Source organism: Schistocerca nitens, chromosome 5 (assembly GCF_023898315.1).
Source record: "Schistocerca nitens isolate TAMUIC-IGC-003100 chromosome 5, iqSchNite1.1, whole genome shotgun sequence".
Lineage (NCBI taxonomy): Eukaryota > Metazoa > Arthropoda > Insecta > Orthoptera > Acrididae > Schistocerca > Schistocerca nitens.
The window spans coordinates 436,024,442-436,046,963 of NC_064618.1; the positions used below are offsets into that span (position 1 = coordinate 436,024,442).

The following is a 22,522-nucleotide window of genomic DNA, read 5'->3' on the forward strand; positions in this document are numbered from 1 at the left end:
ATTATAAACAGATGCATGCAAAGTGTCGTCACATTCTTAGAGGCGGCAAAAAAGCTAGCTGGATTTCATTCACTAGTTTTTTAGCAGTTCCAGCTCTTCCTCTGCCATGTGGGCCAACCTCCGATGGGTCTCTCGGACTGAGATCTATTCCCTAATTTCCAGCCTGACGGTAGCAGATGATATCATTGTGGACTCTATTGCTATCTCCAACACCTTGGGCCGCCATTTTGTGGAAGTTTCGAGCTCTTTCGACTATCGCCCTGCCTTTCTCCATCCGAAATGAGTGGAGGAGGCTCGGGTGATACTCTACTCTTCTCTTCTCTGAATTGAAAGTGCTACAATACCACCTTTAATATGAGGAAGCTAGATCATGCTCTCAGTTCATCACAATACTGCATCCCAGGGCCAGATGCCATCCACATTCAGATGTTGCAGCACCTTTCTGTTGCAGGCAAGCACTTTATGCTTAACACGTACAACTGCATTTGGACAGAGGGCACATTTCCTGGATGCAGGTGTGAAGCCACCATCATACTCATAGCTCGGTAAGGAGAAAAACCTTCTTTCTAGCTACTGCCCCATTTCTCTTATCAGCTGCATTTGCATGGTGATGGAATGTATAATTCATGCCCAGCTGGTATGGTGGTTCAAGTCTTGCAATTTACCGACGAATGCACAGTGTGGGTTTCAAGCACCAAGTTCTGCAGTTGACCATATCATTACTTTGTCCACGCATGTCATGAATGGTTATCTGCAGAAATCGCAGACTGTGGCAGAGTTTTTCGATTTGGAGAAGGCCTGCAACACCTGCTGGAGAACTGGTATCCTCCGTACTCTTTACACGTGATGCCGCCTGCCCTGTTTCCTTCAGGCATTTCTAAAAGACCAAGTTTTCAAGGTGCATGTGGGTCCTGCCTTGTCGGACACCTTTATCCAGGAAAACTGTGGGCCTCAGGGTTTTGTCTTGAGCATCGTCCTCTTCGGTATCGCCATAACCCTATAATGGCCTGTCTCCCGCAGGGCATCTCCGGCTCCCTTTTTGTTGACGATTTTACCATCTATTGCAGTTCTTCACGGATCTGTCTCAATGAGCGGCATCTTCAGCGATGTCTTGATTGTCTCTACTCCTGGAGCATCGACAATGGCTTTTGCTTTTCCACTGACAAAGCCGTCTGTATTAATTTCTGGCAACGCAATTGGTTTCTCCCACCATCTTTACATCTCGGTCCTGTTGCCCTTCCATTCATTGAAACTATGAAATTCCTGGGGCTCATGCTATGTGTCTTAGACATAGCAGCCTACTGTACTCAGTTCCTCAATGTCCTACATGTCCTCAATGGTACTTTCTAGTGTGCCAATTTAACTACGCTCCTTCGTTTGTACAGTGGCTTGTCTGTTCAAAACTAGACTATGGGTGCTTTGTTTATGCACCTGCACATCCATTCCTCTTATGCCGTCTCAACAATATCCACCATCGTGGCATCCATTTGGCCACAGGCGTCTTTTACACTAGCCCAGTTGAGAGTCTGTATGCTGAAGCTGCTGAACTACTACTTCCCTACCGCCGTGACTTTCTCCTCAGCAGGTATGCATGGAGTTTTTCTGCCATGTGTGGCCACCCACCCTGTGCATCTTTCTTCGATGATTCCTTTGTTGCCAATATGGGGCGCGTCCCTCTTCTGTTACCTTCTGGAGTCCGCTTTTGGCACTTGCTACAGCGGCTTGAATTCACACTACCTGCAACTTTCCCGGTGGGTGTGAACCCTTCACCATCTTGTCTTCATGAAGTGGCCCATGTTAACCTTGGCCTTCATTCACTTCCTAAGGACACTACTCCAGCCTCAGTCTATCGCCTTCCGTTTCACGACCTTCGCATGGAACTTGTATGCACTATGGCTCTTGGACTGATTGCAGGATCAGGTGTGCCTTCATCATTGGCACCCGTGTCTTTCAATATTGGCTTCCAGCACACTGCTGTGTATTTACTGCCAAGCTCTTAGACCTGTATCAGACCACGAAGTACATCCAGCGACACAGCCTTTTCATTTGTGTCTTCTGCTTAGACTCATTTGGTGCCCTTCATAGTCTGTGCACGCTGTACACCACCCATCCCTTAGTGCATCGCTTCCAGGAAAACGGTCACTTGCTCACACTAGGTGGAACCAGTGTGATGTTTCTGTGGGTTCCTGGTCATGTCAATCTGCCTGGAAATGAGGCTGCTGACGCTGCTGCCTAGGCTGCAGTCCTCGTACCTAAGCCCGTAAGTTCCTGTATTCCCTCTGATGATCTCTGTGTTGCTGTCTGTCAGATGGTGGTGTCCCTTTGGCATCCCCAATGGCCCTCCCTTCACACAAATAAGCTCCCTCTTTTTAAGCCTCTCCCAGCGGCTTGGACGATCTCCTCTCGGCTCTCCCACTGGGAGGCGGTCATTTTAACTTGGCTGTGTATTGGGCACAGCCTTTTTAGCCATCACTATTTGATAAGTGGCACTACCCCACCGCTTTGTACAGATTGCGCCCAAGTTTTAACTTTCTGCCACTCGGGTTTGCTGTATGAGTTATCGGCCGTTTTAGCAAATGACACGTGGACTGCTGACTGCGTTTTAATTTTTATCCCACCAAAACCATATGGCAAAGGCCATTTAAGTTTTAGTTTTGGACCTTCATTTCAGTATGGTGTCATTTTTTGGGCCTTTTTCCACATGCCTGTTTTTAGCTGTCTTCTATTATGTCAATTCGACTGACGTATAGTTGTTTTTTAACCCCTCTCTGTCTGTGTGTTCCATAGTTTTGACTTGGGCGTGTATGGATTCCAGTTGTTTTTTGTGCCCTAAAGCAAAACAAAACCAAATCCCCCCCCCCTCTCCCTGGGGGGAGGGGGGTTCACCACACTTAGGCAAGTTCATGCTTGGCTACCACAGGCCCCCAGCCTTAGCAGCACCTTTTTGCTCTCAGTGCAGGATGTCTATCCTCCTGCTATTCCTTTTCCTTCCCCCTTGGGGAACAACTCGGGCATATTTTTGGGAATGTGTTCTGGAGTTTTAGTAGCCTGACATCAGAACAGTCCCTCCAACGGTTTTTTTATATATATATATATATATCTCGTGTCCTTCCTCCGCTTCGGCGTTAAAGTTTCTTCTTCTTCCCTTTGCATTCCTGCACGCTGGTCCACATGTAGGAAGTGTTAACAATTGACTGGGTAATGTGTAATTCCCAGCCCTGAATTGATAGGTAGGGTTTGCACATACCTCCTGGTACATGCCATGCCCAGGCAGGGGTGATTTCCTGAGCTGTTACCTTTGCAAATTGCCAATTGGTCCCTCTGTCTGCTCTTGTTTGTTATGGCAATTGCTTTTGGAAACCAAATGTGATTTTCAAGCCCAACAACCACTTGAGCTGCCCTCCTCCACTGCAATCCTGTTCGTGTCTAGGCCCATCAAATGCTGCATTCTTCACATGGTGTTACTTACACTGGACTGCTCAATGGTCCGACCAAGGGATAAATCCAAACTTCCCTCTCCGATCAGGACGTCACTGCAATCCGTCTGGTAAAGAAAAAGGTTGATGCAACCTTAGTGCCTACACACACTCACATTTGATAGAGTAATGCTTCCAGCATAGATCAAAGCAGGCTATGAAGTCATCACGGTCCGTCCACACATCCTAACCTAATGCTTTGCTACCAGTGTCAACGTTACAGCCATTCTCAAATGTCCTATTGGAACATGGCCAAATGTGTTATGATAGTAATTCTCCCAAGGGTGAATGCACGCCTCAGTCTCCCCACTACATCAGTTGAAAGGGTGACCATTTAGCTTCATCCCGAGAGTGGCCCGTGTATCTCGATGAATGGGCTTTCTAGGAGGCCTGGGTGAAGGAAAAAAGTACCTTAATTTGTCGCTCACAAGTTGTTGGCTAGTCAAAAGCCCTACATTTTACCATCTGGCACTTAGAGTACCATTCTTGCTATTCCTCGCTCCACGATGGACATGGTCACACATGCTTGTTACCCTCAACTCAACTCAGTTTTAAAATCACTCAGTGTCACAATAGCATCCCCATCTCCTCCTCCTTCAGCTGTGCAAGAAGCCAGCAAATCTTCACCTCCGTTGGGAAATCACCTGCTACACAACCGGCAGGCTGGAAAGGACAGAAGAAATACTTTTTATTTCCCTCTAGCCAACAAACATCAGTCTTCTTCCCCAACTTGGAGATTTTCTTCAGCAGTGTCACCGTGTGATACCCTGACACCTCTGTAAATATCGTGGAAGAGGATCTTCCAGCCTCTGCTGCACCCTGTAGCATACACCGAGGTAACTTCCCTTCATTTATTCCTCCTCCTCAATCCTTGTTATGACTGTTCTCCAATGGAATTATCGCAGCATTAGATTCAACAAGGAGGAATTATGGCTGCTCGGTGACTTTAATGCACACATCCCATTTGAAGCTCTTCCATTACTTGTATGAGAGGTGCCCTCTTGGCTGACCATCTTAGTTGACCCAACCTCATTTTGTCTCGAGTGGTCCATTCTCTCTGACACGTACTCGAGTACCATTTCCCATGTGCTATTTGTTTGCTGACTCCTACCCCCCCTAGGTGTAATCCCAATTGGCAGCTTTCTAAGGCCAACTGGAGCCTTTATTTCTCCATGTGACCTTTGACAAACATTTCCCCAGTTGTGATGACCAAGTAGAACACCTCATGAATATTATCCTTACTGCTGCAGGCCATTCCATACCTCGCACTTCATCTTTACCATGCCATGTCCTGGTCCCCTGGTGGACTGAGACATGCCATGATGCGATTTTTTTGCACGGAGACATGCTCTCCGCATTTTAACAGTCATCATACAATGGTGAACTGTATTGGTTATAAGCAGTGGAATATGCAAGTTGTTGCATTACCTAAAAGAGCTAACTGGATTTCATTTACTAGTTCTCTTAACACTTCACTCCCTCTTCTGTCATGTAGGACAACCTCCATCAGCTCTCTGGCACCAAGGTCCATTCCCCACTTTCTGGCCTGACCTTAGCAGATGATGTCATTGCGAACCCTGTTGGTATCTCCAACACCTTGGGCCGCTATTTTGTGGATATTTGAGCTGTCTCGGAAACGAGGTGGCGGGCTCAGGTGCTACCTCCTCTCAGAATCACAATTGTTTCAATGCTACCTTTACTATGAGGGAGCTAGATCATGCTCTCTTCATTCCGATCCTCTACCCCAGGGCCGGACAATGTTCACATTCAGATGTTACAGCATGTATCATTTGCAAGCAAGCACATTATCCTTGACACGTATAGTCGCGTTTGGGTAGATGGCTCGTTTCCCATGAAGTGACTGTCATATGCATACCTAAGCCTGGCAAGGACAAACACCTTCCTTCTAGCGACATCGCCTTTCTCTCACCAGCTGTGTTCACAAGGTGATGGAATGTATGATTCATGGCCGATTCATATGGTGGTTCAAATCTCACACTCTACTAAATAATGTGCAGTGTGGATTTTGAACATGCCGTTCTGCAGTTGACCATTTCAGCACTTTGTCAATTGATGTCATGAATTGTTTTCTGCAGAGATACCAGACTGTGGTCATGTTTATTGGTTTATTGATTTGGGGAAAGCCTATGACACCTGCTGGAGCACTGGTATCCTCCGTTCTCTATACACGTGAGGCTTCCTAGGCCACTTGCCCCGTTTGCTTTAGGAATTTTTAAAAGACAGAGTTTTCAAGTTATGTGTGAGTTTGGCCTTGTCAGACACCTTCATCCAGGAAAACGGTGTGCCTCAAGGGTCCATCGTGAGCATCATTCTCTTTGCTGTAGCCATTAACCCTAATATAGCCTGTCTCCTGTCAGCTCTCTTTTTGACGACAACTTCGTGATCTGTTGCAGTTCTCCACGGACTTGTCTCCTTGTGTGGCATCTTCAGCAATGTCTCAGTCCTCTTTACTTGTGGAACATCAACAATGCCTTTCGCTTTTGCACTGACAAAACAGTTTGTGTGATTTTCTGGCAGCGCAGTCGGTTTCTTCATCCATCTTTATGTGTTGGGCCTGTTGCTGTTCCGTTTGCCGAAACTATGAAATTCCTGGGACTCGTGCGTGATAGAAAACTTTCTTGACCCTTCCAAATGCCTTACATGGCTGCACACTGCACCCAGTCTGTGTCCTGTGTGTTCTAAGCAGTACTTCCGGGGAGTGCATTGGACCACCCTCCTCCGTTGGTACAGGCCCCTTGTCTATTCGAAACTAGACTGTGGGTGTTTCGTTTACACAGCTGCAAGTCCCATTCATTGTAAGCCATCATACTTCAATACACCATCGTAGAATCCGTTTGGTCACTGGCTACCTTTACACTATTGTGGTTGCCAAGTTACTGATGTCAAACTGATGTGGTGTTCTCCTCAGTGGATACACATGCCATTTGTTTGTCATCTGCGGCCATCCATCCTATGCCTTATTCTTGGATCTCCTTTGACCACCAATATGGAGTGTGTTCTCCTTCTTTGTTCCATCCGGGAGTTTGCTTTCGACTATTGCTCCGGCAGCTTAACTTCACGCTACCTGCCAAGTTCCCAATGGATGTGAACCCCCTCACCACCATGGCTTCGTGCAATGGCCTGTGGTCATCTCAGACTTCATTCTCTTCCAAAGGAAACTACTCCAGATTCGACCTATCCTGTAAGTTTCTCAACCTTCACACGGAACTTAGTGACCACATCTGACAACACAGGCTTTTTGATTGTCATATGCTCCGATTCTCTGTGACCACCAGAGTCTCTGTGTACTGTACACAGTCCCTCCCTTAGTCATGGCAGCAACAAACATTGAAACCTTGAAAATTGGAAAAAAAGCCTTGAATATCCGCGAGAAATCTGGATTTTTTTAATAATATTCGTCACTTCATTTTTGTATACAAAACATTTTTTAAATCAACTTATGGACATTTTAAGAAGCATTAAAATAATAGACTACGTATTTCGGCATTTCTGAGTATTTTCGCCTTTATCTCCAGCGGAAAGGAGAGTTTTCTTCACTTCTGAATTATTCCTTCATCTGCAATTCTTTAAACAAGCATACTGCCAGGCAGCATATCGCGCATGCGCAGAGCTGAAATCGCGTATGCGCAGTGCCATCTCCCCCTTTTACCTACCAGGAGTGCGCAACACCTTGCGGTGCCGCTTGGCGCCACCCTTGCCCAGCCCCTTTCCTCCCTTGCCGCGGCCTGTCATTCTTCCTTCCTCCTCCTCAAGCAAGCAAGCGAAAAAACACAAGCGCCAGCTCCCCCCTTTTACCTACCAGGAGTGCGGTTGTTGGGTGTATAAGCAGCGAGAGCTAGCCACCTTGAATCCTCCCAGAATTTTTTTCTGACTCTGTCAAGCTGCCAGATTCGCGTATGCGCATAGCCATGAGAGAGAGGGGTTACAATTCACGTGACTCGTGCTTTGCTTGTGGCGTTTTTCAATCGTTTCGACGCATTTCACGTTTACAGTTCAGCGTTAATAGTAGGGTAAGCATATCAGACGTTTATCCACCACTTTGCGCGGTTTCTAACGAGAAATGGGACGAGAAACGTTCAAGCAGTGCAAAGACCAAACACGGATTTCTGCGTCATCTTGTCTGGCAGGTGCTTAAATGAACCCCTTGTTACAACTCTTCCGAGATAGCGCCATCCACATGTTTCTGAGATGGAAGGACACAACAGAAGCTGTCAGTAACGGAGACGGATTGTGTGAACCACCCGCGCAGTTGAAAGAGTACATAACATTTTCAGAGTGCAGTATTTTTCAGTGATGGCTGAACAGAGTATAACTCGACACCAGAATATATAAAGTCAATTTATCCATGGACTACGCTTGACATCAAGGTACTGACGAAAGCATTATGCTCTCGGTGCAACGCAAAGATATATATTTCGTCATTGGGGAAAAGTGCTTTGGACAGCCACGCTAACAGCCATAAACATAAACTTTCAGCTAACAAACGGAAGTCTTCCGACGAATATATTTATGCAAAACCAAGAACGTGACGCAACGAAAATTAATCCCAGTTGAGTGAACAAGGTATTATTTTTTATAAGACTTGGATGTCGCCACGATGTCATAGTCTTAACGATGGAGGTGGTCTTAACACAAAAAAATCGAGATTAAGATCTTTGGTCAACTGTATTCCTTGAGGCGGGGAGCCGATGTAAGTTAGGAAGATATGATTATAATTTCGTTAAAAATGATTATCTCTAACTTTCATGTCCGTGTGCGTCAAGCTCCTTAAATATCAACCGTTACGAAACAACAAATTTTCCTTAGAGTACAGTGATCTGCTTCGATCGTCAGGTTTTTTATTTTATTTTTATTTTATTTGCAACCATGCAAATTGTCTTTGGAGTCTCTTTTTTTAGGATTCAGTTAATCTGTTCTTTGTTTTGACCTTTTCATTTGGAAATCATTGCATTCAGTCCGCCATGACGATTTCTGCTGTATCTCAGTTTTTACAGGAAGTAAGTGGTAGGAATGCATGTTAGGTAGTCTCGGCAGAAGATGTACTATGATGTGCAGTTTTGCAGATTTGTAGAATATCATTTTTAATGGTAGAATTGTTTCTAAGATTTTTCCGCGCTACATCGACTCACAGCGACCCAAAGAACATAATTTAACAAAGAAATCCAGGATTAAATAATTTTTAAGACGAGGATGTTGTGGCAACAATCCAGTATTTTCATAATAATTGACAAAAAAATTAATTGCAATAGTTCACTCTAACGCGTAATTGGTTTTATGGAATAGTATAACTTAAACACTACTTAAATTTTACAGGAATTTCAGCATCTAGCAAGTCTTTCAAGGCAACTGGTACTACAGAAACAGGTGTGGCACCTTCAACTTAAAAAATCTTACCCACTAAAAAAGTTTAATTGCAGTCATTTTTGTTACCAGAAAAGTCACAAAAGCTGAAATCTTGTGGTCTCTTTGCCGCTACTAAACGTGCATTCTGAGCTTTTTTACGTGATTTCCAAAGTGATGTACCTATGGATCCTTTCTTGTACAACGAATTGTTCACTCTTTACCACCACTTTAATGCAGCAACTTGTCAGATCAGACATATTGGTAAACGGAAAATCCCTCATGAAGATCGACGTGTAGGATAAGAAGAATCGGATCACTGCGCACTGCTGTGCATTGGATTTTACTACTTAAGACTCCCTTAAGTACTCGACTGACATATTGACACTTAAAGAAGAAATGCGTTTTTCTGTTATTGCCATGATACAAAAGCTACTTGAAAGATCACTACTGAAGTATAAACTTACCCGTGCCAGTTCATGTTTGGACTCTCCTTTAGCATTAAATCAGAAAAGGCTTTAAGATGGTTGACATGTAGTCATTCTCGTCTCTGGTGAAAGGTTATCTGGCGTAAAAGCAGATCTTGCTAAACAAGAGTTTGTCAATATTTGGAGCAATGCTCATATTCAAAAAGGAATAGATCGCTCAAAAGAAATGAACTCATTTGGACGAACGTGATTAGATTGTCACAAAAAGAATGTTAAAACTTTGTAGATTTCCTCAAAATCATTGTAATACTTTCGCAAGGAAATGCTGTTGTGGAACGAGGTTTCTCAAAAAATCAGAGTGTATAGTTGAGAATCAAAATGAAAAAATCTTGTTGCTCAAAGACAAATTTATGCTGCGACCTACGACGATGGCGGTTTGACAGTTTCGAAATCGACGAAAGTTTAATTCAGTCTGTGCGTAATGCATTGTATAAAGACGATAAAAAGAAAAAAACTAACAAGGAGACGGCACGACCTTGGGGTCGGGGACTTGTCCGAAATTTTGTGTGGTGTAAGAGGACCCCTAACACCTCAACGTGGTTAAAATATTAGGACGCACTATCCGGAAAATCCCGGGAAAAATCGATCCAAAGTTTCTTAGGTGCCTTATGAGTATAAAATGTTAGTCCATTGCCGAGCCGCCGTCTGGCCAAGAGTTCGGTCAGAGGGTTAGCTGCCCTCTTATTAAAAAACTGAGTTAATCGATCAACAACGAACTTAAACGGAGGTCTTACGACGTCCGCCCCGAGCAGATGCAACGACCGAAAGCGAACAAAATGATATTAAAATAAAGATGGTTAGGGCTCGGACTCTTACTCCAGAGGTCTCGGGTTCGATTCCTCCTCCTGCCCTTTTTTTTCTTCTGTTTCATTTTCTTTTGTTATTCAACCAATTATTCAGAAAGTTTCCCAAACCTACATTATCTTTAACAAATTAGTTACATTATTGAATATTTTTTTTTCTTTTTGTTCAGCGACACAATTCATGGCGGTGGGTTTTCCATTGTAAAGTATATGAGGAGAAACATTGGGTTTTTAATCAGAATAACAAAGTCGATTGGGAAACATTCAATTTATATACATATAATAATTACAAACAAGAACTGCAGTGGTAATTATCGTAAAAACAAAGCAATAATTTTTGTGATACCTTGCGCAAACTATAAAAGCGGATTTTTTACAATCACAGGGCGTTTGCAATAAATCTGTACAAAAACATGTCCCATTAACATTTACGAAAATGTTCAGAGTTTCTGATCATTTTGAGGCAAACCGGGCATATTGAATCATGTCTCGGAATATTGGTGACGATAAGTGATGGTGAATTATAGATTGTACAAAAATTCAATCTTCCTGGGAATTAATTTCACGATTCTCCTGTTACAATGCGCTGCAATTTTGCAAGCACTTAATGAAATTTTTAACTTGCCTGTAAAAGTAAACATTACAAGGGTGCACCTAAGAAGTCCATTTTGGAGGTATGACTTTTACAGACGAATTTGCCATATTTTCGTCATCTTGAATTGCTTCATATATATCCGGATTCGTTTGACCTCCCCGAGAGTCAATGAGAAGTAAATACTTACTCTCCCTGACATAAGATTTTAAACATTTCCAAAGAAAATCCATGTATAAAGACTGCTACGGTCGCAGGTTCGAATCCTGCCTCGGGCATGGATGTGTGTGATGTCCTTAGGTTAGTTAGGTTTAAGTAGTTCTAAGTTCTAGGCGACTGATGACCACAGATGTTAAGTCCCATAGTGCTCAGAACCATTTGAACCATGTATAAAACTGTTGTTAATTTTCCGGACTTCGATGATGATACGATGACGTTCGTATAAGTATTGGCATATCCATCTATTAATTTGTGAATACGAGGTCCGAAATGACCGGTCGCTTCTTGTAAGCTAGTGAAGACATGTGGGAGCAGTTTTCTGGATAATGTTGTTGAATATTGTGCGGTGTACGAATGCGTCACTTTATTCAAATCCGACTTTTTCACGAAAACTGTTTTGCTCCCTTTTTCAGTGAGACTCCTGTTGAAAACAGATTGATATTGGCATCCTGAAACAATAGTATTTTTAATATTAAACAATATTCTAATGTGTATGTAAATATCTTTTTCTATAATTAAATTTGAATTTATATATTTTACATTGGTAAAAACATTTTGTACGCAGAAAACATGTATTGACCTGTTTGGTCAGAATTTATCACATAATCCTCATGGACTGAGGGATTAAACGGCACGTCTGCCTACGAAAGGTCTCCGCAGACGCCTGGATGTCGTCCATTGACGCCACTTCTTTTTTCGAAACCAGTTTCGTGATCTTGCGTTGTGAAATGTGAAATTCTGTGTTTTTGTTTAAATGCCGTGACCCATCGATCAGACGCCTTGAATTTGAAATCGATGAATTGTGCAGCCGCAGCCAAAGCCCATTGCTGTAAATTTCTTGTCGTGACATGCTGATATTGCTGCCTTGCTTCCACAAAACGTTCGTAGGTCCACGAATCCATCGCCTCAAATTTATCCATTCGCATATCACTTTTAATATCTTTCTCCCATTGTGAAAAATATTCTTTTCTCTTCAATTGGCGGCATTTTTGCAATGTCGCCAAGGGCATTTAGCAATATTCACGACTTTGTAGGCAAATGGGAATCATGTCACTTTTAAATCTTTTCGGTGACTGTTTATATTCGTCTGGAGACGAATCACTTTGTGGCACTTCGAACTGTTCGTCGTATTCCTCACATTCTCCGCAATCCTCATGAGCGTGAGCGTGAATTAATTCCTCTTCAGTTACGAATGTTTTTATCCACCCAAAAGTTCCATTGTATTATTATAAAGTTCTCCGGCCAATAACATAGCATCGCGAGATATATCTTCCGAAGATGTCGATGCAATTAAATTATTTTCCGTCTGTAGCTTCTCATAATACACCACTACGTCTTTTAATCGTAATTTTGATAGATCACTAGAAATGGATCCTTCAGGAATTTCTTCTCCTAGTCCAGATGAGCCAGTAACTTCTACAGTCGACTTGTTTAACCTCGGATCGGAATAACACGTTGAAATTCGGAACTGGCAAGTCTGTTCACGACGAAATCGAAAAACAAACTGCCGTTTACTTCTCACTGCTCGTGCACAGTCCTATGCGCATATGACCGTTATAGTCCTAAAGGGACCCTTACAAAGCCTCTTTAAACCTTTGAAACCCCATAAAACGAAATAGAACAACAAGCACGAATATTTTTCAGTGAATGAAAAACTTTACGTTCTTGAGCTAAAATAATGTAGGTTTGGGAAACTTTTTGAATAATTGGTGGAATAAGAAAAAATGAAACAGAAGGAAAAAAAGTGCAGGAGGAGGCATCGAACCCGAGACCTCTGGTGTATGAGTCCGAGCCCTAACCTTTTTTTATCTCATTTTTGTTCGTTTTAGTTCGTTGCATCTGCTCGGGGCGGACGTCGCAAGACACGCGTTTCAGTTCGTCGTTGTTCGATTAACTCTCAGAGGGCAGCTAACCCTCTGACAGAAACTCTAGGCCAGACGGCGGCTCGGCAGTGGACTAACATTTTATACTCATATGGCATCTAAGAAACTTTGGATCGATTTTTCTCGGGATTTTCCGAGTAGTGCCTCCTAATATTTTAACCACGTGAGGTGTTTGGGGTCCTCTTTCACCACACAAAATTTCCTTGACCCCACGGTCGTGCCGTCTCCCTGTAAGTAAAAGTGAAAAAAACAAGAAACAAGAATATGCCAGAAAAAGTGAGTGAAATTAAGAGGTTGCAAACTAAGAAAACAAAATGTTGGCAGAAGCAGCTAAAATTAGGGCAGAAATTGAACATTTGAGAATGTAGTTGCCACCTAAACAGTTTTGTTCATTTTTGATCATGTTGTTCATAGTACTTTCTAAATGTTCCAAGTTATTTGTTTGAAAAACTTGTTATTTATAGATCTAAAAGCAGAATTTGTTTATGTTCGTGAACCATAGGTAGATGTCTATATATGTTAAGTGATTTCATAAAATATTATTAAAATTGATAAAAAGAAAACACAAATAAAGTTACAAGTATAGCAAACTGGCGATTATGTGGTTTGCAGGTCATTTTGGATATTTCAGTGTCTTTTTAGAACCGTAAGAACACAAAAATAAAGCATCTTAATTAGAACAAAATAATATTTCCATTTAAAATGCACTATTGAGCATGTACCAGAAATGCAAGTGTTTACTGCTGGGCATTCTGTGAGGCTGAATCCTACAAATCCATTGTCCCTGAAATGTTTCTTTCCATTTCATCTGCTATGAATTCCAGAACTCTTAAAACTTCCAACATTCTCCATTAGGCCGATGGGTTATTATGCACACTCAGGCATTAAAATTTGTTGATGTGGTGCTAGAGTTGTGCAGGACAAAACTTGTTTGACCACATGGACGTTTTCAAAACCATCATTGGGAAAAATATAAATGAAAAACTGAAACAGGAAAAATAGCTGTTCATTTCCAAAAAGGTGCGTAAACAAATTGGGGAAAGCACATGTGTAAAATAAGATTCGTATTGATTATGGAATCATACAATGACTTTTCTTTTTGTTTTTTAATAAACCAATTTTAGGTTATTGTTACTCTGAAAAACTTCAAGGAGAAAGTTCTAGATGAAACTTACTGTATTCTTTCAGCATGAAATGCAACAGTCTACAACCATTAGTTCCTGAGAAATGAGTCTGTATTTTAGTGTGTCCGCCCTTTATTGCTTCTGTCACGCACTGATTGTTCAAACCATCAGATGATCATCAGGAGTCTAGTTTAAATGAACAGTGTTGTATAAATGAGTGCAATTCGAATACAATCGTGTCACATTATAATGAGCATTATCGTGCAACTGTTCAAACTAGACTTAGTCAATTGTGCTGTAGGTTATATATTGTACATCATAATGTGATATAGTTCACTTAGTATGACACATATTTTTAAAATATGTTACTTGTTATTTCTAACACAGTATGTTTGCTAACCTCATTTAGATACATGACAACCTGGAAAATCATTATTAAAACCTAGAAAAAACTTTGAATTTGAAAATAAAGATTTGGTAGCCACCCTGGTTAGTGCAATGGGTCCAAGAAATCTTCCATTTGCTTCCGGTTAAGGGAGCCACTGTGATGTTCATACACATTCGTGGTCACATCAGTCATCTAGCTCTTCCATCCCTTCGGATGTTTTCCATGTTGCTGTCTGTCACTGTTGGTGTCATTTTGGCATCACCACTGGTCTTCTGTTCACAGGAACAAGCTCTGAGGAATTAAACCGCTCCAGCAACTTGGCCGACTTCATCTCGGCCCTTTCTTCACAAGTAAATTGTTTCAGCTAGGTTGTATATTGGACATTTGTTAATTGGTGATCCCCCACCACTTCGTGCTCATTGCCGTCATCCTTTTTTGGTTCGCCATTTCCTGACCGAAAACTTTTTTTTAACCACTTACATTCTCATGTATGTTTGCCATCAGAGTTATTGGCTGTTTCAGTGAATGACGCACTGGTTGTTGACCGCATTTTACATTTTATCTGTCATAGCAATATGGTGAAGGACATTTAATCTTTGGTATGGGACCTCCAATGTCTCTGCGGTCTATTTGTGGACCTTTTTCCCTGGAGAAGTCCTTGTTCTAAGCTCACTTTCCTTCCATCTATTGGGCTTAACACACAGTTGCTTTTAAGTTCTTTTACTTCTTGATTAGCTAAGTTTGATATATGTGCTTATGACCTTAGTTGGTTTTGCGCTACAAACAATAAATAAAAGATTCAGATTTTTTTTTTTGTAGTTCCCTTTAATGATTCAAATAAATTCTGGAATGGTTGCTTTAAAAATGACAGCCAACTCCTTCCTCCCCGCCATTGGTTGCTCTTAGATTTTGCTCTGTCTCTAATTAATGAACTTGCATTTGATAGAATTCTAAATTGTAACTCACATTTGATAGAATTCTAAACTGTAATCATTCTTATTACCAGCCTGTGTACATGCTACTGTCTAGAGTCACAGCAAAAATTACATTGTTTTCTGGGTTATGAAATGGACAAGTAAGCTTCATATGTTTCTTTCTTGTGATGCCATGTATAGCCCTAGGTTTTGTCCGCTACATACATTTCCTCATTCAATAATCCACTTTCGATGGGTGCTAATGGCAGGAGTGCATTACACCTTACCTGCTTTGACAAATAAACAGTAGGGGGGGGGGGGGGGGAAATGTCGAGAGACCATATGAGCCTAGTGTAGCTACACCTGGAACAATTCACTATGTAATTCACACACTGCTGATGGAAATCGTAAGCATTTAAGAACAAAACGTGAAAACAAGTTTTCTTACAGCTTACTCAGATAAATAACAAATTACAGGAAAAGGGTCTGTATTGTTGAGTGAATAATTTTTTCTGTATCCCTGGCAGCTGTTTTATAGCTGTTGTAACAACAGACAACTCATCCCCCTCCAGACCCTTTTTCCTCATATGACCTAGGTTTTCCTATGGTGGAATAGTAGCATAATGTTGTTGACCTTAATATCAGAAATTTTCTTGTTGATCAATGTATCAGATTATTGTATTATTTTAATTTCTAATATTGTTGTACAATTCATGTTTAAGATGGCAGTGACAAAAATTCAGAATTAAAAGATATGTTTTGATTCTCCTAAGTTTTTTTGGATGTTTCTAACAAGATCAAACTGTCTCTCATTAATGTGGTATCTACTGTTGGAGTGAGATAGAAGACGGACAGCTGCTAGCCATTTAGAAATTTGTTTTTAACACAAATGTTGAGATAACGTATGTTGCTCTGATTTACTGAGTATGAATAGCTTAAAATTTAGGATTAGAAATATTTATTGTATAAGGTTGATTATGTCTTACAAGGGATAAGAATTTAGCTGAATTGTACCGAGTTAAGAACATGGTTACAATCACCAGAAAAGGCATGACACTGCACTAAAAACCCTTCTGCTTATCCTAATCCCGGCTCTGGGAAGGCGATATAGAGCAAATACTATGAAAGGTTTTGATAATTGCCTCATGTCATTTGTATAGTATTTGATCAGTTCTAAGCAATCAAAAGTAATGCAGATAACTGTCAGTATATGTATTTGTCTCGGTTTCAGGTCACGCCACACACTTGGCAGTGCGAAAAGTCAACTGGGTCATCGAAGTAGTGGAGGTGCTATTGGAGGAGCACCTGGAACTAGTGCTATAGACTCAGAGTCTGTGACACCAGCTTCGCCAGCAGCTGCCACACCACTCTCTGATGATAGAGTCACATTAGTTGTTGACAATACTCGGTTTATTGTTGACCCTGCCCTTTTTACTGCACATCCTAACACAATGTTGGGAAGGTCAGTCACTGACTTTGTCACCCATTTTAGAAGCGCTACTTAGGAGTTATTAGTGATGTACAATAAACTGTTAATTGTGTGTCATGCATTTATGAAATGTTATGATTTTAAACTGCCAATGACTGGGGATGGAAAAGTTTTAAAGGAACAATGAAATCAGCAGTTTTATGAAATGAAGCAAAAGTATGAGGGGAACCATTTATTAATATGGACGACTGATAGTTATTGAATGTTGAAATTGGATTTTGACTTCGTTCTCAATTCTGTTTTCGAAAATGACTGTAGATGTGACCATGAAAGAAAACTACCCTCTTTGCAGCGAAATCCGTTCTGGAACTGTTTTATTTGGCAATGTTACAGTTCTCGACACTTTGAGCAACATCATGCCAAAAACAACCTGTTTCTAAAATATTTTAAATGTGGTTCATCAATTAAACTATTTATTTTAATAGTATGCAAATGCAGATATGAAAACATTTAGTTTTGCAAACTATTAAGTCAGGCACAAGATCCAAGCATCCTACAAGCAGGTAGGCTAAGCAGGTAGCAGGATCCATGTCTCCCAAACAAGTCCAATACCAGTAGGTAGTAGTCTCCAGCCCTCTGTGCCTCCTAGGAGTCAAAGTTTGTGGGCTCAGGTTTGTCTGTGGACCACTGCTTCATATATGTCCTCTGATGCTGTTGCAGATACTGTGAGTAGAATGGGAAAGAAAATGCTACTCCAGAAAGTTACACTTTTGTATTCCAAAAATCATTAAAATTTGGTGTACCATGAGGGATGTGAAACATTAAGAATTGTTAAAGTTTTATCAGATTGCCTCCATTGAAGACACCGATGTGCTCGAGTATCAGGATGGCTACACACACGCAGAAATAGCTGGTAATAAAAATTCTGAGTCAGGAAATAGTTTGTGATATGAGGAGGAAAACTGCAAAAGATATGTTTGAGAGACCATCAAAACTTTATTTATAATCAACTGAAAGGAGAACACATGGAAGAGATAGCAATCAAAGATGTCAAGGGCTTTCATATATCCATTTGTGGAACATGTGACTAACGAACTATATAAAGATAGGCAGAAAATTCTTCAGAAATTACCTACAAGTATTCAGAGGTTCATGTTGTTCTGAACACACTAAATGTGAAACTTACAGATGAGACAGATTTGTTGTTATGTAATGATCCTGACAAGAAGATTGCAATATTTTATGAAGCTGAAAACCACAAAATAATTATTCAGTGTGACACAATTTATATTAATGGAACTTCCAAGCATTGCACAAAATTTGTTTGTCAGCTTTTTATGACCTCTGGGCTTGTTAATGGACAGTACATATATAGCATGGCCATGGCCATGGCAATGGCAATGGCACAAGGGTGCGGACACACACTGAAAGTCACAGCACCCATCTTGCAGATAATTTTTTTCATTTCTAATTCTTCAGTTAAAATGTGATATACCCTTTCAGATGACATCTGGCAAGCGTGAGCAATTACACGCACTTTCAGTCTCTGATCCTCCATGATCACTTTTGCAGTGATTTCTGGAGTAGTGACACATCTTGGCCAACCACTGTGCGGATCATCATCTAAGCTCTCCGACCAAATTTAAATTCATTTGTTCACTTGGCAACAGTTGAATATGAAGGAGCAGAGTCCCCCCCCAGTGTATTCTGAAAATCGTCATGAATGTCCTTTATATATACTAAGACTTTTAGTGTTTCTTAATTTCCTCAGTATCACATGACTTAATTCAGCTACATTCCATTACACTCCTACACTTTCATTGATATTCGTGTTATCACCTTTTAAGACACCGTTCCATTCAGCTGCTGTTCCAAATTCATAGCCATCTCTGACTGAATTAACCGCAAAGATTTTATTTTGACTCCATGAACTTCTCTCTTTCCAAATTTTTCCTTGGTTTCCTTCACAGCTTGCTCAGTGTACAAATATAATAACATAGGAGGTAGGCTACAACCTTTTCTCTCTCCCTTCTCAACTACTGCTTCCATTTCATGTCTTTCAATTTTTATAACTGTAGTATGATTTCTATGCGAGTTGTAAATAACATTTCCGTGGCTGTATCTTATCCCTACTCCCTTCAAATTTTCAAAGAGTTTAGCCCAGTCCACATTGTCAAAACCCCCCAGGGGGCTCACTGTTCTTTTGTGAGTTCGTATGGGGTACCCACAGGGTCCCGAACTGTTGCAGCCCCTTCTTCCTTCCCAGGCTGCATTTTCTTCTCCATCATCGCTCCTTCACCGCTGCCCCTCCTTCCTTTCTCTCGATGTTCTTTCTTTTGTCAACCTGGCTATCCACCTTGTTTCCTGTGTTCCTGTCCAGGGTGTATACAATCCGGGAAAAACCCGGGAATTTTTTCATCCGGGAGAAAACCAGGAAAAACCCGGGAATTTTTCATTGTTTTAGCTTTCAGCTAAATTTTTGTTATTTTGATTGCAGAATTGATTATCTAGCAAAGAATGTTATTGTATCCTGCTACTGGAGAACGATACTGCAGCAATAAAATGTAAACGAGAGGGAAAAAAATAAAACTTTAGTGGCAAAGGTAATGTGCAATTTACAACAACAAATCACCGTGCACGGACAAGCGTCTGCAAATAGCAAAAATATGTCAAAGGCAGTAGGGCGCAGACTAATTCTTCGTAACAATAAACTGCTTCCTATGAGCATGACGTCACAACTGTTCACGGCAGATTCATTTGACCAATTGCCAGCGGTCTGTTGCGCATGCGCATTTGACTCTTGTATAAGCAGTACTTTCTCCCGCTACTTGAAGTTTGTCTGTTAGCTGTATCGGTAGTAGCAGCAAGCAGCCAGATGCAAACGAGAAAAATTTTTCTCCCGCGCCCTAGCTGCCAGATTCACGCTTGCACAGAGCTGTAGTGGGGAGGGGGTTAACCTCCCCGTGACCCGTGTTTACGTTAAGTGATTTCGCTGCTTCTCTTCATGTACAGCTCCCACGTCAAATGAAAACAAAACTGATTTCTGTGGCTGGGAGCTATCAAGTGAGTTAAAATACATTCACATAATTACAGAGAGCAAAAATATATTGTTAATTTCAGTTTTCTGATTTTATTTCAAAGTTAGTAGCAGTCAAGCATTAATCCCTTTGCAGAACAGTGAAGTTATTTTTGCAAGTTTGCTAAAGAAATTTTGGCTTTATTAATCTTTCCGCTGAGGCAATCATTTTATTTGAAATGAAGTGTTTCATTCTACAGTACTGCCTAGTTCCAACTGTTCGCTGAATTTCAAGTGCACGTTATCATCTGCCATATATGGCATTATGCCATAATAAAGAACCAAAAATGAGATCGCAGAGTACTGGTACTCCAAGAAAATTTACATCCCAAAAACCACACTGAAAAGCTTAATATCAGATGGGACCTACTTAATTGTGAATCTGGAAAAAGCCAATTTGCACTTCAAGGCGAATTATGCATTTTAGTATGATTTACAAAATTCCGATGCTCATTGGAGTATCCTCTGATGCCCTGTTTCTTTTATGGTGTAATGTAAGCTCTGTTAGTGCTTTATACACATGAACATGCGGGCTTCCTACACCACTACAGTTGCACACGCACAATAGTGCCTGTTTTCTGGCGCTCTCTGGCAACTGGTAAATCGAACCATTTCGAACAGTCTCCGGATAGTATTGCGAACGGCGGTTAGAAAAGCGTTACTTTCAAAGTAAATTTCTTTTTACGCAAGATGAATTATGTTACGTGTGAGAAAGTGGGATGGATATCTAAATCACAGAGCGTTCGAAAGTGAACAGTTTGAGGACCAGCCACTTACAAGAATTTCAAGCCGAGACATTTATGTCAGAATTTTAAATTTACTGGCACATTTGTGTGATGTATCTTAAAGTATAACACACGCAAAAAAAATCAATATTACATGTGAAAGCTTAGCTTCTGTTGTAGCGTGTTAATCTTAGATACCAAAATTATATGTGAAAGCTTAGCTTTTCTTGTAGATATACGGTACTGTGTACATTAATGTAAACCGTTAAATTTTCCTCTTGCGTGTTCGCGCTATGTAACCAGTGATGTTGCTATTGGCTGACTATAACACGTGTCCTATGTTCTGAATAGCTGCTGTCATCGGCTGGCGAGATCTCGTGGCTTGAGATATGACTGGCTTACAAAAGGACATCGCAACCTCTGTTTCAACGCTCCGGAAACTAACGCGCTGTGTTTGGTGGAATTCAAATTTATACTTTCATAATACGAAAATATGCAGCGTATATGCTGCTGCAAATCAAAGGTCTCTCCAAAACTTCTCTGCCCCGTCTCTTTTTTTTTTTTTCCGGGAAGTTCTACGCGATTGTATAAAACGTTAACCATTCAAAGGATTGATAAGTTTTACATTTCCGAGGGAAAGTCTACGGAAAACCTACTGTCACTTAGCGCAGAAAAAGTGTATTTTTGCCCGGGAAAAAGCATATTTTTTAAACGAGATATCCCGGAGAAATCCAGGGATTTTTTTTTCCTTGTCCCCGTACACACCCTGCTGTCGTTTACTTCTAAATTTTCTCTATTTAGGAGCCCCGTTTGCAGTTTGACCTCTGCTTCTAGATTTTCTGTACATAGTGTGACCCATTTTTGGAAGAACTCCGTCTGTAGCATCTATGGCATGGATTCCTTTCCCTTCGTCCTTCCCCTCCATGTCTCCCTCTGCCCTGCTAGGTCATCAGCATGTGTAACCTTTCTGTATGGTGGGGCTGATATGTACCCATAAGGTTGAGCCATGTGACAACATAGGGATCACACTTCTGATACCTTAGAAGTAACCTCCCCATTTATGCCTAGGAGTGAGTGCTTGTCATTCTGGAGAATCAGAAGTCCTGACAACAGCCGCCGTGCCAGACAGCCCTTGCTGTGCCTGAGTGGCCCCCATGGGGAGAGCACCTGATCAGAGTAGTTGGTATCGTGGCAGATGCTTTGTGTACGAAATGCTTCAAGCTCCAAAACTCTGGCCGTTCTTCTACGGCTGTCTCTTTGGTTAGTAACAATCATAGATTGCTGCTTCTTATACCTTTACGACCTTTCCTTTCCCTGGCTACACCCTGGGATGAGGGCCAGGCTTAATGGCTTGGGGTGAAACAGTTTCCCCACTATGTGGTCTGTATAAGGACAGATGAGGACACATTCACCATCAACATTTTTGTGGAAAATATCGAATACAGGTTTGGCAAAGTGGAGTCTTTCTATAAAATGTGATTGGGTCGCCTGTTGATCAAAATTTTTCTGCAGCCCTTCGTGCTTCTGATCATTTTGGCGACATCCCGGTGTCCATTACACCTCACCAGTCTTTGAATATGGTTCATGGAGTCATTTTTCACAGGGGCTTCGTTCTTCAAACTGATGAGGAACTCCAGGTCAATTTTGAACAATGGGATGTTCATTTTGTTTGGCATCTGCAGAAAGGTTGTAAGGATAATTGCGCCAATACCAGTGCCTTTATTCTGGCTTTTGAAAGAGATATTCTCCCCGAGAAAGTGAGGGTTATGTGGTATCGGTGTGACATAGAGCCATATGTCCCACCACCTGTAAGGTGCTTTCAGTGCTTGAATTTCTGGCACGTCTTTCCAATGTACAGTGGACCTTCTACGTATTGAATATGGACACTCACTCCACAAGGGAAGCCCCTGTGTTCCGCTATCCATGTGTGTCAATTATTACAACCTTCCTTCTTTACAATCACCAAGTGGCTCAGCTTATAAGAAAGGAAATATGATACAGGAGTAAAAGTCCCTTGATCATTTATCTTCACTGAGGCTCATCA

At 41.3% G+C, this 22,522-nt stretch overlaps 1 protein-coding gene across 4 annotated transcripts in view; it reads left to right on the forward strand.

Moving 5' to 3' along the window:
* LOC126260220 (BTB/POZ domain-containing protein 10) overlaps nt 1–22,522 on the forward strand; it is a 143,309-nt gene that overhangs the window by 68,462 nt on the left and 52,325 nt on the right. For all 4 annotated transcript variants that reach the window (XM_049957520.1, XM_049957523.1, XM_049957522.1 and 1 more), the window contains one exon: nt 16,480–16,710. In XM_049957520.1, coding sequence (XP_049813477.1) covers nt 16,480–16,710 — 231 coding nt within the window. The remainder of the gene's footprint in view (nt 1–16,479; nt 16,711–22,522) is intronic.